Source organism: Medicago truncatula, chromosome 7, assembly GCF_003473485.1.
Source record: "Medicago truncatula cultivar Jemalong A17 chromosome 7, MtrunA17r5.0-ANR, whole genome shotgun sequence".
Classification (NCBI taxonomy): Eukaryota; Viridiplantae; Streptophyta; class Magnoliopsida; order Fabales; family Fabaceae; genus Medicago; species Medicago truncatula.
The window spans coordinates 40,127,170-40,145,965 of NC_053048.1; the positions used below are offsets into that span (position 1 = coordinate 40,127,170).

Genomic DNA, 18,796 nt, shown 5'->3' on the forward strand with positions numbered 1-18,796 from the left:
TTATCTTTTTTTGGTTATAACTTAATTAATTCCTCTTTTTTTTCAGCAGAAGGGTGATCACTAAAACGTCCCTAAATGAATATAAATCTTCATGATGTTGTTCATTTCATGAAAACGATGAGCTTCATCATTGATATAAAAGAGAGAGCATGTGCACTAGCTACTAATCTAGGGTTTCTTATATTACAGGTATCTTGCTATTATTAGCATGCATTTCAACATGATCAACATAGAGATATGTTGACGGCCCAAAGGGTATGGATATCGATGCAAATATAAATTTTTCAAAAGGAACAATCAAAGTATTTGATTATATGCATATATAATAACATCGAAATCGGCTAAAATCTTATTTACAAAACTTTGGAATATTTTGTTATTTCTTGTTCTTTTGAATTTAAGAAGCTGGACAAATGCAAAGTGTTTGTTGCTGATCATTTAGAAATTCATATAATGATTTTTTTTTAACAAAAAACTCAAATAATGAAACATTCCCCATCTTCCTCTTCCAACACCCTCAAGAACAAATAATAATTAATGTAAAAAATTAATTAGATCAATATTCAATATCAAAGTATATATATTCCCTAAAAAAAAATATAGAAGTATATATATTGTAAATTGAAATCTTTTGGCTAGCTAGAACATAAAAAGACATCGATATACTTAGATCTATACTCTTGTTTTGAAGAAAATATATGCATATACCTTTTGAAGGATAGGAAAAACTAAAATTTACCTGGATGTATATGAAGGAGAAAAAAGGGTAGTTTTCCTTTGGCTTCTTGATGATACAATACAAACTAGGAAAGCTAGGTGTGAGGAATGAAGCCTGGTCCGAGATCACTCTCAATATCTCATCCCATGCATGTAATGACTTGATAATATATATAGATATATATATAGATGTATGAACATAAATTAATCAAGAATTATTGAAAGGGAAGAAGAAACATGATGTGTGATGATCTTGGAACAAACCTCATTCCAAACACCTCCTTTCCTTCCTTTGAAGACAAATCTCTCTCACTCAATACTCACTCTTTGAAAACAAAAGTTTAGAAATAGGCCTCTCACAAAGAAAGGGAATCCTAGGAGGGTAAATAAAAGGAACAATATATATGATGAAATTCCAACCATGTTAGACATATATAGGTAATAATAGGTAGGTTTTTGAGTAACATATTCACTCTCTCCCCTGCAGGCTCCATCTTATGTGTATGTCTCTTTCTCAAGGTTCGAGAGAAAACAAATAAAGGCCTGCAAAGCACTCAAGTTTCCAATCACTACACCACTACTATATAATAATTCAAATTCAATTAATAGAGGACAGACAAAGTAAGAGAGAGTTAACATAAAGAAGTCTTCAATAAGGTAAACAACATGATAGACAGGTCACTATAACAATACAATAATGAAAAAGTATGGATGGATGGATGTTGTTGTCTTCTTCTAAGGCTAGCTGTAACTTTATGACAAAGAGGAATGAATGACTAGAGTTGCTTAGAGACCAAGATACCCTACCATTGGGATAACCTGAATTCACACTATCAATTTAACGGTAACCGTTGAATCAAGATTCAACGGTTTAGATGATATTTTAAACCTATATGTACTATGTTAATTGTTCGATCTAAATCTAACGATCGCCGATAAATTGACTAGGTTAGGAAAACCATTTTCATATTGTTTATACCATAGGACAGACTATTTCTGTCTCTTTAAAGGAAGGGAAAGGTAACTAAGCACTGAAAATAACGAGGAGGACCAAAAGAAAAGCATCATGGGCCTCCACAAGCAAGGTACATATTTTCTTGATCATTATATCAAATCAATTAAAGTTAGGGGTCGTTGGAGTCACATACGCGGAAAGATAAAGCTAGGTATATTCAACAACTACTACTGCTAACAACTGTGGAGATATCTACATCTTCAAGGAAAAGTGTGTCACCACTGATCTTACTTTTCAGTATGTCACTTTTTTCCTTCTTAATGGACTACATGTTGCTGCTTATATTCTCACGTATAGTCACTTATTTTCAAATGTTTGATCTTTTTTGGGAAAAAAATATGCATTTTTTTCTCAAGGTATCCCACCCACATCTACAAACTAGTGAGATTAATTCTTTCTATAGTATCTAGTGTAAGCATCTCTTAGATGGTAAGTTTTAGGGAGTTTCCATTTGTGTTAGTCAGAGTTCAAATAAATGACTGCATAGTATTTTGGCTTTTGTATATGGAATGAATTTGGTTGAAAGGTGAGAATTCACTTGTTTGTCCTATAGATTTTTCTTTAGGGCATAATCACGTCTAAACGGCGATATAAACTTTTTAGTTGACTTCCATGATCATTTGAGTTCAACTAAAGATGATTTAATAATTTTAACATATAATTCACAATTATGTTTTAAATGTTGATGTTACAATAAGATTGTTATTTGGTGATAATTAAAGTTAATAGGAATTTTATTTTAAAACAGGGTCATGTTATCTGATGCCTCGGTGTTCCTAGGACACAGGTTAAGAAAGTAAAAAAAATTAATTAAGTTGAAAATGACATTTTTTAGCATTTTCCTTTAAAAAAAAAAGGGAAATAATAGTATTTTTCTTCTCTCTCTATTGAATGGTGGTTACAAAATTACTTGTAGATATAAAAGCATAGAGAGAAAAAAATAGAAAGCAGCATATTTATCTTCTAATAAAATCAATTTTTTATCGCCCGTAGACTTATCTCAGTTCGTAGAGGACATTGCTTAATATAGATAGGGATCCGTGTTCGAACTCCGGACACCTTATTTGTTAACTTTAAGAGGTGAATTACTAGAGAGTAGTAATTGAATTCCAACAAGTTAAGAATCAAGAACGCCAAAAGATCTCATGAATCCAAATATTTTTTATGATATTCATGGCATATCATTCATCCCAGGCAGCAGTGAGTTGTGCATTGTCTCATGTCTTTCATATACTCTTTTTGTTTCCATTATTTTGAAAAGCAATTGAGGCATTGGCGAAACGTCATATCTTATCAAACAGATCTCAAAGGTCGAATAATTGATGCCTATTATTAGCTCATGTAATGTACATTGTTCATAAGATTATCTCATCATATTTTTAGTGCATTTTTCATCTTTTGCTTTCTCTCGACCTTCTTCCAAACCACTTGCCCCACAACATTTCCAATCAACCTTTTTCTTTTTGTTTGGTCTATTTTCCTCCTCCTATATCCTCCCTATTTTGTGTTCTCCCAACTCACTGACATAAATATAACCTTTCAATGCAAAAGGAAAATAGAGCAAGGGAACAAACAAGTTCATTGTGCACATGCTACTGATTTTTGCATATCTCTCTTGTTTGCTTTTAAAGTTACAAAGCTAAGATGTTCTATAACTGCAAATATAACTGTATATGTCATGAAAGAATCATGTCACTCTTGAGAGTTCACATAAACATCTAATTTCATCATTTGAAGCAAATTTGTAGACACTGCAAGAACTTTATAACGTTATTTTTGTGTATGTGTCAATAATTTTTCATATAGACCAATGAAAATCCAAAGAACTTGCTTTTATGTATAGTGCCATATATATAAATGCCAAAGTGTTGGGGAAAATCACTCTTCTTGGTCCTACCCACAAAACCTGTCTTATGGTAACCAGAATCATTTGCTTATCAATGTTATTTTAAAAACTTGTGCATTGATTAAAGTTAAGAATCCAACGTGTGCAAAAACTAATTTCCATGTCTCTAAATAAATAGTACTATAATAGATACGCTATCACATAGGAATCAAAGCCTGCTGATCTGTTTTTGTCTTTGCATAAGCACTTCAAAATGCTTATCATTTTTAATTAAAGTTTAAACATATAAGTATTCTAATACAAAGTGAACACATTAGCCATATAAAATATAAATAATACTCCTAGTACTGATCATTGAACACATTAGCCATATAAAATATAAAGAATTATGACATGTACAACAACAAAATAGAATAAAATGTGCCACAAAAAATAAAATAAAATCGTTAAAACAAATAAATCAATGAACTTGTTTTGCAAGTTGCTAGAGATTATAAATAAGTATTTGAACAATTGTGATCACTCTAAAGTCTTAAAATTCCTCAAATAAATGGAACAACTTTAGGGAACTACAGAAGGGTCACGGTTCTAGCTGGGATATAAATCAAAATATACCCTATGTATGGGAAAATACTAAGCCCTTATTATTGGAAATGAGTATACCCTCTTATTCTGACATTATTGAGCCTTTGGAAGTAATTTGAATAAGGAAAATCTGTAACCATGTCTACCCCTTGTTTACCCTTGACTGTAACTTAGCTCACTCCAATTATTGACCAGTCTCCAACTTGAGACACCATTGAGAATGAGTAAATGTAAAATCATGATCATATGATACAATTCTAGAAGTAAAGACTGACAATGGAAGACCATGCTAAGAGAGAAGAATGTACATACTAAAACTATATCTTCTACAGACTAATTTACAGCCATTGGGTTGGAGCAAGCGAAGGGTAGAGCACAGGGTAGACTATAATCACTGGAAAGAGCCTTAACATGGTTGTCTTTTGACAATCTTTACACTGCTATAGAAGCGTTTGAGATCTTTCATAGCTTTTTCCTCGATTTGAATAGACCTAATGGAGGATGGTGATTCCACTTCGGGTTTGAACCAGCGGTTCACCCCAGTTGCTTCAGATGGTGAGCCTTGACCAGTAGCTATAGTGAATCCCGAAGTTTTAGTTTTTGGACTACTGGAAAGGCCTTGTTTCTTTACCTGCAACCAAACAATTCTTAGTTGAACACTAAACACTATTGTTAAGAGTATATGAAAATCAGGATCAGGCTCCTCTAAAGTGAGGCATTTTAGAGAGTAAAGCGGGCAATGTGAACCATTGAAAAACAAATCATGGGTGGTTAAATATCAACCCTTGATTTTTTTCACTTTATTAACTACTCACTTTAGTGGAGCCAAATCCTGAAAAGTAAAATATAAAATCTTAGTTTATATCATAGAACTAATTTCTTATCTTAAGGCAACTCTTAATATATGAAAATAAGATAATATCTTAATATTATGTTATTTGGATACTTTCATATAACAACCGAGACCAAAGAAATACCAAAATTCAATTGAAAAAATACTTTACAAACACAATACCATGAAGAATTAACACATGAAAGGAAGCTTTTAATTTACAAACCTGTTGCATTTGGATGTCCCTTAAAGACAGCCTAGAGGAGGATTGAGGAGGGGTTACTGAAGCAGCCCAAGGAGGGGTATTTTTATCTCCATCAGATGCCTGAGAATTTCTAGTTGGCGCAACAGGTATTGGGCTAGAAAGAAGAAATGAACTCAACTTTATTTTCCCACCACTGCCAAAGTCAGAAAGATCTTCCACCTTGACTTTAACCTCAGCTAGCTTGTTACCTTTTACTATTTTGCTCTGTTGATCCTGGATTTCACGAAGAGTAGAAGGACCCTTCAAAAACTTGGCCCCACCCCAAGCAGGACCTTCATTTTTTGGTGTCGGTGGAGGAGGGGGAGCCACCTCTTTTGGGACTTCATCAAGAGCACCACTCAGAAACATAGAAAGCCCACCCTTCTTGTTCTTCTTCTTGGAAACCTTTGGGGACTGACCCGTACCCTTCACCAACTCTGAAGTATCTTTCTTTTGAACAACAAAACCTAAATCTTTTTCACCCTGGTCTTCCGTGGAATGTTTGCAGATATCCTCTTCCACCTATCAAACAAAGTTGAGTATTAAGAAGTGCAATATATGGAAGGAACTGTGCAATTTATTTTTCTGAAATATAGAAGAAAAAAGAAATTTGTGATGATCTGTTCTTCAAAAATATAATAATATATTTGTGTTAGATGAAGATGGAGGTTCTTCACTTCATAATTACTTCAAATATGATTTCCTAGGCATTTATAACTATTATTATATCATCTTTGTTAGCCAAAAGGACCAATACTTCTACAAATATTCAACAAAAGAAAGGAAATCGCATATCTACTTTTCTAAAATTAAATATTTATAGACTTGGTTGACTGTTTCACTAAGTGAACCAATCCCGAGACAGTATCGTCACAAGGAACAAAGGAAGATTTTCATGGAGTGTTATGAGCTAAGAGTGCCTTCATACTCCAGATTATAAGTACATAATTGTCTTTATATATTACACAGTCACTTCTTTTTGCTAGAAACCGCCCTCCACAGTCAACACGCAAGATATTAAGAGGGAAAAGAAATTCAATGGAAGTTTATTTCAAGGTAGGTAGCATGAACAACACATTGGAAACCAACCTTTGAATTAGGAGCAGTCTTGATGTCAATGTCCAATAGGTCTTCAGATTCGGGGACCACTTCACTTTTAGAATAAACAGACTCTATTTCCGTCTGCTCTGTGTTTGATTTATTGGTGCTCTTTCTCCTTTGTTTTTTCGATGATTTACCTTTCTTACTACCTTTCCCTTCTGGTAGAATAGAAGATGACTCTTTATTCCTTGGGGTCTCTACCGGAATACCTAGCTCTGCAAGTGAGCTCTCAAGTGCTGACTTGGATTGAAGTTTTGCAATCTGCTGGTCATCGAGAAGATGTCCTTTAGACTGTTTAGTTTCAAGCATCTCAATCTGCTGCAACTTCTTCCTTATAGCTCGAACTACTTTCGACATTTCACTATCCGGATCATCCTTGGGCTGTAGAAAGGAATCTGACCTTTGAACTTTCTCCAATTTCAGTGCAGACATTTTCATTGGTTTGTCACTAGTCCTTTGACACTCTATCTCGTAATCATCCTCTTCACTGTCAATGATGACAGGGAGTGTAGCAGTTGGAGTTGGGAGCCGACGGTAACTCCACGGCTCGGATGATCTCTGGTCTAACAACCTCTCAAGGTTTGCCAAAATATCTAGTGAAGCACTTGATACAGCATGGGTTGAAACTGAAAATATATAATCAAGGTTGCGCATGACAATGTCCTGAAACCAGTAAATAATATGATGCTTAAGTATATATGAAACCCACCTTTGGTAACGTACAAGATACAAATCCAACTAAATATATCAATAAGATCACTTAAATATGATGACAGCATTATATAAGCTGTAATGCTCAAGTGTAGTAACTATATTTAATAATAAATTTAATTTTATGATAATTATATTGTTAGAGCTATTAAAAAAAAGGAAAGAAATGATGAGGATATAGAGAACATTACTTTCTTCAAAGCAAGACGTAGCAAATGTTGTTTAAGACAAAGCTTGACAACAATTAATTTGTTCAATGTTCACATCATTCTTAGAATATTCATTTTGTATGTGTCTTATGGAAGAGACTTTTGAAATCCTGAATTTATGATCAATGAAGAGTTGAGTCCTTATTATAAAATATTAACAATCAATTTGGTGTCATGCTGCATTTTTTAAAATGCAGGCTTGTCAAATTCATATCTTCACGGGGACACATGTCAACATTTCTTTCATGGTTTTAACCTGTGTGTGAACTTGGGATGGAACATAATTTAAAGCTAGAGATGTAATAAAATATTATAGTCTTCGCAAATACTTTGTATGGTGGTCAAGATCAGTACCTCACAGTATTTCTTCAAATCATCAGCTCCAAGAGAATCAGCAATCTCAAGCAATTGTATTGCATTCCGTGGCTCCAGTAGAGACTCTGCTGCTACTTTTTCACAGAGACTTTTTAAGCTGGGTGTAGACCTTTGACTAAGATTATCATTTTGAACTGTATCCAAGGAATTATGGGAATCAATATCCTCAAATAAGATGTCTTCACTTAACTCGTCCATACTACTTCCGTTATTCGACTTGAGTTTCTGAGAATTATCAATCGTGTTGATAGGGTAGACAGGATGATAGAGGGAAGCCACAATTAACAAATGTGTTTCACCAACTGAAACTGAAGTAGCCTTCTTTACACCATGCATCCGAGTTGCAACAAACGGCTTATCCTTACCTTTCTTCCCGTCCCACATGTAAACATCACCTGTAGCTGTAACTGCAGCAGTCCAGTACTTTCCAGCAGATATGTTCACCATATTTCTTCCACACATAGCATATAACTGTACAATATTGTTTTATTAGAGACCAAAAATAAAGGAGAGAAATGCTTATAACCAACAAGTTTGTACAGAAAATTGTAACATAAGTGGAGAGAGGAATTCAGAGAAAAAGAACCTGTTGGCATCTAAGATCAGGATCAGAGGAGATCCAATAAAATAGTGCACCATCTTCTGTAAGAGCCATGCTGTGTGCCATTCCAGCAGCTATAGAAACTACGTGAAGTCGTTCCTTGCGATGAAATTTTAAAGGAATGCTTCCACTTTTCTTTAAGTTCCTAGTAATCACTACACGTTTTGGAGTAACAAGTCGATGACCCCAGGTAAATACCTGCAAAACAAGGAAGATTAGATATAAAGATGAAGACAAAGAACTACTATGAAAAAAACCTACAGACATGACAACAACTATATATACTTGGTATAACTAAAAATCATGATAGGATGCTCGTTTCATATCCTTGTACCTGAAAAAAATTAAGTAGTTGAACTTGAACATAATTTTGGGAAAGAACAATATCAGTGCCCAAAAAAGTTAGGCCTTATTCCTCTGTAAATGTTTGCATTCCAAATTTGTGGTGCAGGAGCAGTAGAAAGGTTATTAAAAGTAACTACAGTTTCTTACAATTACAAGAAGTTTAACTTGTAACAAAAAGACCATAATCAGCAAATAGTTACCTCTCCGTCAGATCCTAATACAATTGTGTGATATTTTGCTGCAGAAACTCTAGTTAAAATCTTTCCTTTCAAGGATTCAACCACATGTGGGGTGTAGTTAGATGCCGAGTTTGAGGTGCCATAACCAAGCTGACCCTCTCTATTGCACCCCCAAGTAAAAACTTCACCTAAATCAGAAATTACAGCTGTGTGCTTGTTTGCTGCAGCAACGGCAACAATTCTTGACCTCAAAGTAGATACTCTACGAGGTGTGGGTTGTGTATCCACAGAAGTGTACCCAAGCTGTCCTTCTGCATAACAAGAAAAAAGAAAAGGTTGACGTCAATGTTGTCTCGCTCTCAAATTTCATACACAAAAACATAAACAAATACAAGACTCTCTACAATACAAGGATATGGGGAAAAGAATACTAGGTTGCATCCAGTAAAGTAATTTACACTCTACAATACAAGACTCATAACTTAATCAACATAGATATAGTCAAATATCGTCAAGTTTTACCTCTATTGGATCCCCAAGTGAACACTTCCCCACCCTGAGTAGCAACAACGGTATGATGCTTAGCTGCAGCAATTGCCATCACTCTGCGAGAACCTAGACCAGAAATCACCTGGCGGGGAGTGATGACGGCAGCTTGACCACTGCAATGAGTATAACAATATAAAAACTCCTTCTCAAAAGAGTCCGATAGCATAAACAGATGACATAGGATGTGGATCTCCAAATTTTGAAAACCAATTTTTTTTATTATTTCAAAGGAGGACTTAAGACAGTAAACTGGACTCTCATCCAAGGTAGAGAAATTTTCTGAATAAACTCAACCTAATTAAAATTATCAATAGATGGTAACGCCAATACGAACAAAATGGGTATTCGATTAAAACAGAAACAAACCATATACCTGTGTATGTCAAAATCAGGATGCCCTAGACGGCCCCCCCTTCCGAATCCCCAAGTATACACTTCTCCACGATCAGTAAGGGCCACACTATGGAACTTTGCCGCAGAAATCAGCTTAATGATTGAACCATTAAGTGAATCAACTTTGCATGGCAGCTTCTGGATATGCGCATTTCCAGTACCAAGCTGATAATTTGCACCACTGCCCCAACTAAATAGCTCAGTGGCAACTAAAGATAAACCAAAGTCAGGTCGTCTTACTATTTGACTAGTTCCTATTATTGGCAACAACAATCCAAATCATAACAAAGTAGTCAGATCAGAGCAAGGCAACTTATACCTGAACTGTGTTCATTTCCAAAAACCTGAAACACATTGCCAGATATAAGATCTACAGGTATACGAGATTTAGAATCCTCCAATGTAATTGAGGCACCATGCTGAAGAAGGATGCTTGCAATAGCAAGATGACCAAAATGCAGGGCCCTGTGAAGGCTACTCCATCCTGATTCTCCATCCTGAAAATAAAATAAGTTTCACCATTAATAGACTAAAGGGATAAAGCAATAGCTAGTTTCTCCTAAATTATAACTTCCCTTCGGTATATAAGCACTATGAAATAATGAAAATTTTCTGGTCTAAATATTTGAATGAATCAATGCAAAACAATGAGACTACTGTGGACAATGATTAGATAATTAAACAATACCAAAAAATTAGTAAGCCAGATGAATAAAAATGATATGACATTATGACTACCAGAGTTGCAAACAAGAATACCACCTTCCTCGGTATCAATGGTCAGGAAATAATTAAGGTGGACAATCCAGATTAATATCAATCTTGGATTGCAAGTGGCACTTCAAAAATTTATATTAGAGGTCATTTTAACATAGTTTATTAACTATTTACCATACCAAGGCTTAAATCCAAGTGGTGAAATTTGAAGATCATCGCAGATTTTGCAAATGTTGCTGTTAGTCACTTGTAACGGTGAAGAATAATAAATAATTTCCATAAAAACAAAGAACTCTTATAAGGATACTAAGTTTCTTTAGAAGTTAGTGTTGATGGTTTTATGAAAACAAGATCTTTTGTTGTGCAATTTCCTTCGGTGCACTGCGTTTTTCAGCTCATACAATTTAAAGGGGTATAAATCAATGAAATACTACTTAAATGATAGAAAACCGTAAAGATGAACCCCAGAACTTCCTTGCTATGTAGTTTTAAAATTCACCAAAATTTATAAGCAGACCTTTCAATCATTTTCTGAATTAATCCAAGCTTAGATCATGGAAAAGTAGTTAAACAGCCATTCACTGCTTAATGTACACAAAGTGATTAAAATAAAATGTAGAATGATCATTCGTTACAAGTTAATAAACACAATTACTCCTTATGATCTTGATTTTTGAGAATTAAATAAGAAACAGTCACAAAACCAATGCTTCTTATATAAAAAGACAAGCATGTATTTGTAAAACTATAAAAATAAGAAAAGAGAGTTGTCATACTCGGGCATCAGGATCTGCACCAGCCGCAAGAAGCCTCCTTACAATGGGAATGTGGTTTCTCCAAGCTGCAACATGAAGAGGAGTCAGCCCGTAGGTGTTCCTCACATTGATATTGCCCCCACTCTTTTTTAGTGATGACAATGCCGACTCTACGTCATTCAGAGATCCTTCACGCACAACAAGCCACAGATCTTTTGGAGATCCAGAACAAACTTTGCGACCTGTTTTCTGCAAATTCTGCTTCTGTGCATGTGGACAACTAGCTACTTCCATTATTACAAAATATACACTCCAAATATGTTATTTTTCACAAAATTTTATCGTCTTTAAGTTGACTCCAATCGCTCAGCAGTTGTATTATGTTAACCTGTTATTGGTAATTTCAAGAGCCAGACTCTCTAAAGCTAATTCACTCTCCAAAATACACTTGAACACCTAACGAAAATAAATAACTCTGGCCATTGAGTCATTCAGTTGATACTCACTAATCCATGCTAATGTGATATAGTAATCAAAACTTCAACTAGAGATACCCAGATACAAGTGGAAATAGTTGTCTGCTAACCTACCACCAACACCATCATCGCCACATCTTGATCACAATATCATTTACCGAAAAACTATTGACAATGCTCAGCACCGTTCACAAGCCACAGTGAAATCTGGATAAACAAAGCAATTCAACCATTGGTAAGACAAATCTCGTGGCAAAAAGATAACTTTTAGGAAAGGAAAGCGCACAAACATGCATAGGCAACCAAAGATCTTAAGCATATAATATCACTCTATTGGGGCATATAAGCTGCTAAGAACCGACAGAACTCATATCAAACAAATCTTCAAATTGAAGTCACTAAATGTATCTCATGAAGGTTGCAACTGTGCAAGTCAAAATGTATCTAATTATAATCAAAATTATAACTTCACAACAAGATCACAGCTGATACTAATGTATATTGAAACCAGTGAGACAACTAATTCTTCTGTTTGGTGGAAATAAAAGATCTACAAGCTCATCAGTTCACAACATTAAGAATAATCATCATAAAGATTATCACAATTGACACAATGCAAGCCATTTTGGAAGGAAAATAACAACCAACCACAAAATTTCATATGCAAAGTTTCCTATTTGATCCACACACTCAAAAAACTAATTCATTACCTTCACACAAATACTAACAATTACTCAAACAATTAAATCAAGACATGACAACAACCTCAAAACAACACAGTTCAAAACAACAACAAAAAACATCACAGTTCCACATGATCAAGTACTTCAAAAAAAAAAAAAAAAACTTTACACAAAAACAAGAACACCCTCTCACTCATCACACATCATATCTCAAAAATCACAAGATCACCGCCATACCAAGTGACCAAAAACACAATCTTCAACAAAAAAAACAATAAAAACAGCAATGCAACAACGACCCACATGAATCATTTTGTTGGATCACACGCAACATACCCAGCTGACAATTTTCCACAAAAATGAAAAATTGAAGAGACCCATTTGATTAAAATTGAAAACAAAATAAGAAGTGATGAAAAAAAGGGAAATGAATGCGTGTAACTCACCTCTTTACCCTGTTGAGAAAAAACTCAAAACTTGTCCAAAGAATATGAAGTTTGAAGTTAAGATGAGAAGAGTTATAGATGATGATTTTTGTGACCAAAGAGCATCGATTATCGAAACCCAGAATATACCTTCGTACACACAATTTCTATAAGGGAATAATAAAAATTGAATTTTTATTTTTTATATATGGAAATGAATTGAATTTAATTAAAAAAGAGGGATATGGGAGGAAAAAGTCATACACGAAAGGGGTAATTTTGGAATTTGATATGGTTTATGTTTGGGCCAAAACGACCCCGACTTTGCGAAACGTTAGGTCCAACGACGAGGTCTGAGTTGTGTCTTCGACCAAACAAAGTAAGGTATCTAGTGACACGTGTTTAGATAAGAAGCTGACATGTGTATATAATGACGACATAACATGATAATATGACGACTATGACGCAGAAAAGATAAAGAAAGTCTTTCACTTCTAAAGAAGCGGAACTTTTTCTTTTTCATTAATTAAACATTTTTATAAATTACCACAAAAAAAATATTTTTATAAATAACAAGGAAATACATTTTATCCCTAAAAAAAAAAAAAACACATTTTATTCTCTGAAATTGAAACTTTCGTTAAAAAACCTATCACCTCTTTAAAATTGTCAAACGTTGATCAATTTGCCTCATCCATCAATTTCCTCCATTAGTCAACATGATATGGCATTTGACTATGTCACAGGGGAGTAATTTTTTATTTTTGAAAAAAAAAATCTGGATTTCTTTACGGTTTTGTGGAAATACCCCCCTTGAAATTTATAATAATCAAGTAAAATGGTCCTTATGACAAAAAAATATTCTTTTGCTCCCAATTTTTTTATCTATATTATCATCATCATCAAAGGCCTTTATTTTGACCCATGTTGCAGGAATCAAACAAACAAATCAAAAATATTGTCAAATTTCTAAAACAAGTTGAATGTGATTTTGTCGTTTTGATTTCAAGCTTTTCTTTTCCTTATTTTCCTTGTATATTTTATAATAATTAGCTTTTGTTAACATCATACTCCCTCTGTCCCGCAATAGATGATCCATTTGAAATTTTTTAATTTTGACCTAACTTACTTTGACCGTATTTTTCTATTAATATACAAAGAAAAATAATATCATATAAGATGTCGTTAGATTAGTCTCGATAAATATTTTCAAAATATCAAATTTTTATAATTTTTCTAATATATTATTCAAGATATTTAAGCTCAAAGTTATACATTGACATATATAACAAAGTCAACTGTATTAAGTATTATGGGACGGAGGAGTTCTGTTTTCTTGGAATTGTGCTCAGGTCATGAGGAAATGTTTTTCCAAGAAAATATCAAGGTTTCCACTATTTTACTAATCCACATCGTCGTAGTATAACTAATTTCTTGCATACACCTACCATGGATGAAATGATTGCAATGAGGAAGAAAAAATATAGCATCTTTTGAATACTTATTAGTTGGTTGGATGCCAAGGCATTTTTCAATATTTGACAATTATATTTATCATCCTATTACATTTTTCAACTATTAATCTTTCATTCCATCTTATTGATTTTGATTGAAACCGATTACATTAAAGAGAACATGGAGTAAGATGCCACTTTGGCACATCCCAAAATTGTTGATTCCATGGGTGCCTAGTAGGGGTGGACATCGGTCGGGGTGGATCGGAATTCGGGCTCAAAATCCCAATCCGAGTTAACCGTCGGATGTGAAAGTCCCACCCTTCTCCGTCCGTTTGCTTCCATCGGTTAAATCGGATTCGGTTTATGCGGTTTGTCGGATACGCCGGACGAGTAGAATCGGTAACCGATTTAAATTCCAGTAAAAAAAAAAACATAGAAGAAGAAGAATTGATGAAAAAATACTACAGAAGAAAACGCACAAAATTCATGACAAGGTTACAACTTACAATACACATTAACAACAGAGAAAGCTAAAAATTTACAGACCTATGAAATTTCCAGATCAAAAACTTCAATACAAATAGGAAAAGGAAAGAAAAGAACGAAATTAGATCATATCAAGAATGGGGAAGAGCATGAAAGCATAAAACCCCCATAAATCATTACAGATCTGTCCAAATGAAAGTATTCCTTCTATTTTCGTTTGCAATGAGTTTTCTTTTCAGACTCTCTTAGTTTGTGAATCTGGATTTATGTTGTTGTTCGTGAAGAAGGAGAGGAAGAGATTGACGGATTGGTCGCCGGAGCAAATTGAGAAGAGAAAGCATCAGCGGCGGCTAGGGTTATGTGTGGGATGAAGGCTGTTTTTTGGAGATGATATTTATAAAAACAAAACGACACAGTTTGATAATAAACATAATAAATGATAATAATTATATAATAAATATACATTGGGCCGGTCGGATACGGGCTCCATTGGGTTCGGATTAGCCACTCGAAGCCGTCCATACCAAACCACAGAAGACCGGGTTCTCTAACCCGTTTGAACCGTGTTGACCGTTAAACCGACCCGACCACCCGCGGGTTATTCGGACCGGACGGATTGGGCCGGATTCGGTTTTTTTGTCCAACGCTAGTGCCTAGGCGACCTGAATGTCTATATTCAAATACCTTGGGTAGCTTATTTTGTTTCAAAGCACATGATATGAAGATACTACAGTGATTTTATAGAGATTGATATCAGTTAAATATTTTTATATCTCTCACTCTCAAAAATCAGTTAAATATTGTCTCTTGCTCCTCCTTTGAGGCGAACTTTAAAGGAACTTGTGTCTGGTCTATAATTTGAAGGTTGAATGCAGTTGTAAAAAAATCTTCAATTATGAAACTCTAAGGGTGTGTTTGTTTCAAGTTTACCAAATTTATTCCTAGGAATAACATTCCTTGGAATATAAAGATGGGAATTTTATTCCAAGGAATTTATGAAAAATATGTTTGGTTAGCTTTATAATATTCCTAGGAACCATAAAAATAGGGATTATAATAGGTAAACTATTTATGAATTTATTCCCATCTCCATGGGAACTTTATTCCCACCATTTTCCTTGGGAAATTTTTTCTATTCCCAGGAACATTTTATCATTTTATACCCAGGAATAAAATTTAGTAAACTTGTAACAAACATAGGCATATACATTCCTATCATTTTATTCCCGGGAATCAACAATTATAACTTGAAACAAACACACCCTAAGTACCCTACATACTATTAATACCTTGATAGTTATTTTTTGTCATCTTAGCTATATATAGAACTGTTGCAAGATATTCTCTCCGTTTCTTTTCTTTTGATGTTTTAAGTGATTGCACAAGTATTAAGAAATCATTAAAGTATAGGAATAGTTGGAAGGTTTAGACTAAAATGTCCTTATTATTGCATTTATTATTGAAACTTCCAATTAATTGGTGTGTTTTTCAACAAGGGTAAAATTGGATAAAAATATTAAAAATCCTAAAACATCAAATATTTTGAAATCAAGTTGAAGTTCTAAAACATCAAAAGAAAAGAAATGGAGGGAGTACATTTGCAAGCAAATGAATTTTTTTTTTTGTCAAAGGGACCAATTTGCTTAATTATTATAAATTTCAAGGGGCATTTTGCGCTTCAGTGCAAAATTTCAATGAGGTATTTGCACATAAGCATAAAAAAAAAATTCAGATTTTTTTCCAACAAAAAATATGAAGAAAAAAAAGTTACCCTTGTGACGTGGCAGTAACATGTAGGCAGTCAAATATCTACTCTTGACCTAGTCTCCCTCTAATTGTTGGGATTTGGATAATTGTTGAGATTTTCGTAGTTAGATGGGTAATTAGAAAAATTTTGGGTGTTGAAATTGTTATTATTGGGATCCATTTCACTAAAAATAAGATTAAAAACTTCACTTAGTTTGCTACTAGAAAGATAATAATAAGATGAAGATAGTGAAAAACTTGGTTTTTTTTTTGTGTCCAAATCAAATGAACCAAGTCTCTATTTATAGAGAAAAAAATCATGAATTTTGGTAAAAAAAAATAAAAATAATTAATTTCGAGTGAAATAATTGAGTTGAAATTATTAAGATGATAAAAATCCAGACAACCAATCACAATCTGCCACGTTTCATCCATTATCCATATGCAATCTTGTCTCTCCGCCTCTCCTGCAGCTCACTCGCGCCTGTCGGCGCGTGTTGCGCACGAGCCATGCTTGGCCAATTGTTTGCTTCCGCGTGTCCCTGTGGCAGTCGGTTAAACAATGTTGAATGTGTTCAACACTTCCCTCCTCCATGTCATCTCTCAACACCATTCAACATGCCATTGGAGCTTCATCACATGTTGAATCTCTCATTCAACACAATCATCGGACATGGTCTAATGAGGTAGACTAATAAGGTTGAAATTGTATACGTTTCAAAAGATCCTTTGAACTTTCTTTGTAAGTGGAGTGAAACAAGAAAAGTACTTGATTCTTTTGTCTTTGTCTGTTTTTATCATTATAACCTATATTGCATTCTCAATTGTTGTTAGGGGAGATTGTATAGTCACTTCATTTTGCACATGCGGTTTCTTTCATGATAATATATCATTTTGCTCTCTTCTCATGGCCCGCCAAGCGTATCGGATGGTCACTTTGCCAATGAATCAACAAAAGGTCCTATTTTAAGACGGAGTGCTACAAGCTGGGTTTAAATTCATAACAATATACAGTTGTTGAAAGGATCCATGAATGAGGTCAAGGATTTATGTGTCAACCAAGCATGCCAAACTCTTTTAAGTTATGCAGCTTCTAGTGAAACGAGCCATGAACACTTCTGCCAACTACTTCAAATGTTTTACAGACTTATTTGGAAGGAGCAAGAACCATAGGACGACAACTATTTTTAAAATGTAAGGGAAAATAATGCATTTGATAGGTTAGAGGATCGTTGCATCATCATTCTAGCGTTGAAGAGATGCGTATGGATCCATATTCCCATCATAATCTTCCTGATTTTAACTTGCTCAAGCTTTGTGCCGAGACGAGCACCTCAAATTTAATCATTGTTGGACCTCAGTATTTGGCCTGATTGCTCATTTATGAATGAGCTTTCTTGTTCGATGATCCATAAGATCACTGGGTTGAGCTTTTTAAGGTCATACCATTACACCAATGAGCCTAATTTTAGGGGGATGTATAGGGGTGGGCAAAAAGAACCATGAACCGAACCGAACCGCGCGAACCGAACCAAAAATAACCAAACCATTATAATGGTTCACGAACCGAACCGTTAATTTATTAACAGTTCTTGAACCATAACCAAACCATCTTGAACCGTTTGAACCGAACCAAACCACTAGAACTGTTTTTTTTTTTTTTTTGTTTTTTTTAAGGAAACCACTTGAACTCTTTGTTGGATCTTTCCAAAAAAACAACTTATTTAAAATAGCTTATTTTAAAAAACAACTTATTCAAAACATCTTATTTTATGAAAACAACTTACTTTAAAGAACAGCTTATTCAAAACAACTTAATTGAAAAATAGCTTATTCAAAACAGCAAAGCTTATTTTATGCTAAACACCTTATTTTAAAAACAGCTTATTCGAAACAGCTTATTTTCAAAAAACAACTTATTCAAAACATGTTTTGAATAAAATAAGTCGTTTTAAAATAAGCTACTACCTCCGTCCCTAATTATAGGACCCTTTTGAAAAAATAACGGGAATTAAGATAGTGCATATTTGTATTAAATATGTTTGTAATTACTATTGTTTTTACAATTTTATCCTTTAAGAGAGATGGTTGGTTTATGTAAATAGAGACATGTATGTAAAGAAATAATTAATGTAGTTGGAAATAGCAAAGGGGTCTTATAAAAAGGGACAAAAAAAATCTCAAAAGGGTCTTATAATTAGGGACGGAGGTAGTATTTTTTAAAATAAGCTGTTTTGAATAAATTGTTTTGCATGAAATAAGTTGTTTTGATTAAGTTGTTTTTAAAAAGAGATCATAACAAGCTATTTTTAATAAAATAAGCTTTTTAGAATAAGCAGTTTTTCATAA

At 34.0% G+C, this 18,796-nt stretch overlaps 1 protein-coding gene across 1 annotated transcript; it reads right to left on the reverse strand.

Moving 5' to 3' along the window:
* Positions 1–4,011: 4,011 nt before the first annotated feature.
* On the reverse strand, positions 4,012–12,943 carry LOC11442674 (uncharacterized). Its single transcript, XM_003624606.4, has 11 exons — positions 12,780–12,943; positions 11,196–11,857; positions 10,022–10,199; positions 9,683–9,911; positions 9,283–9,422; positions 8,782–9,071; positions 8,222–8,434; positions 7,615–8,106; positions 6,329–7,003; positions 5,222–5,761; positions 4,012–4,794 (listed from the first exon to the last, which is right to left on the reverse strand). The coding sequence occupies exons 2-11, from the start codon at positions 11,466–11,468 to the stop codon at positions 4,570–4,572; spliced, it is 3,255 nt and encodes a 1,084-aa protein (XP_003624654.2). The 5' UTR covers positions 11,469–11,857; positions 12,780–12,943; the 3' UTR covers positions 4,012–4,569.
* Positions 12,944–18,796: the final 5,853 nt, after the last annotated feature.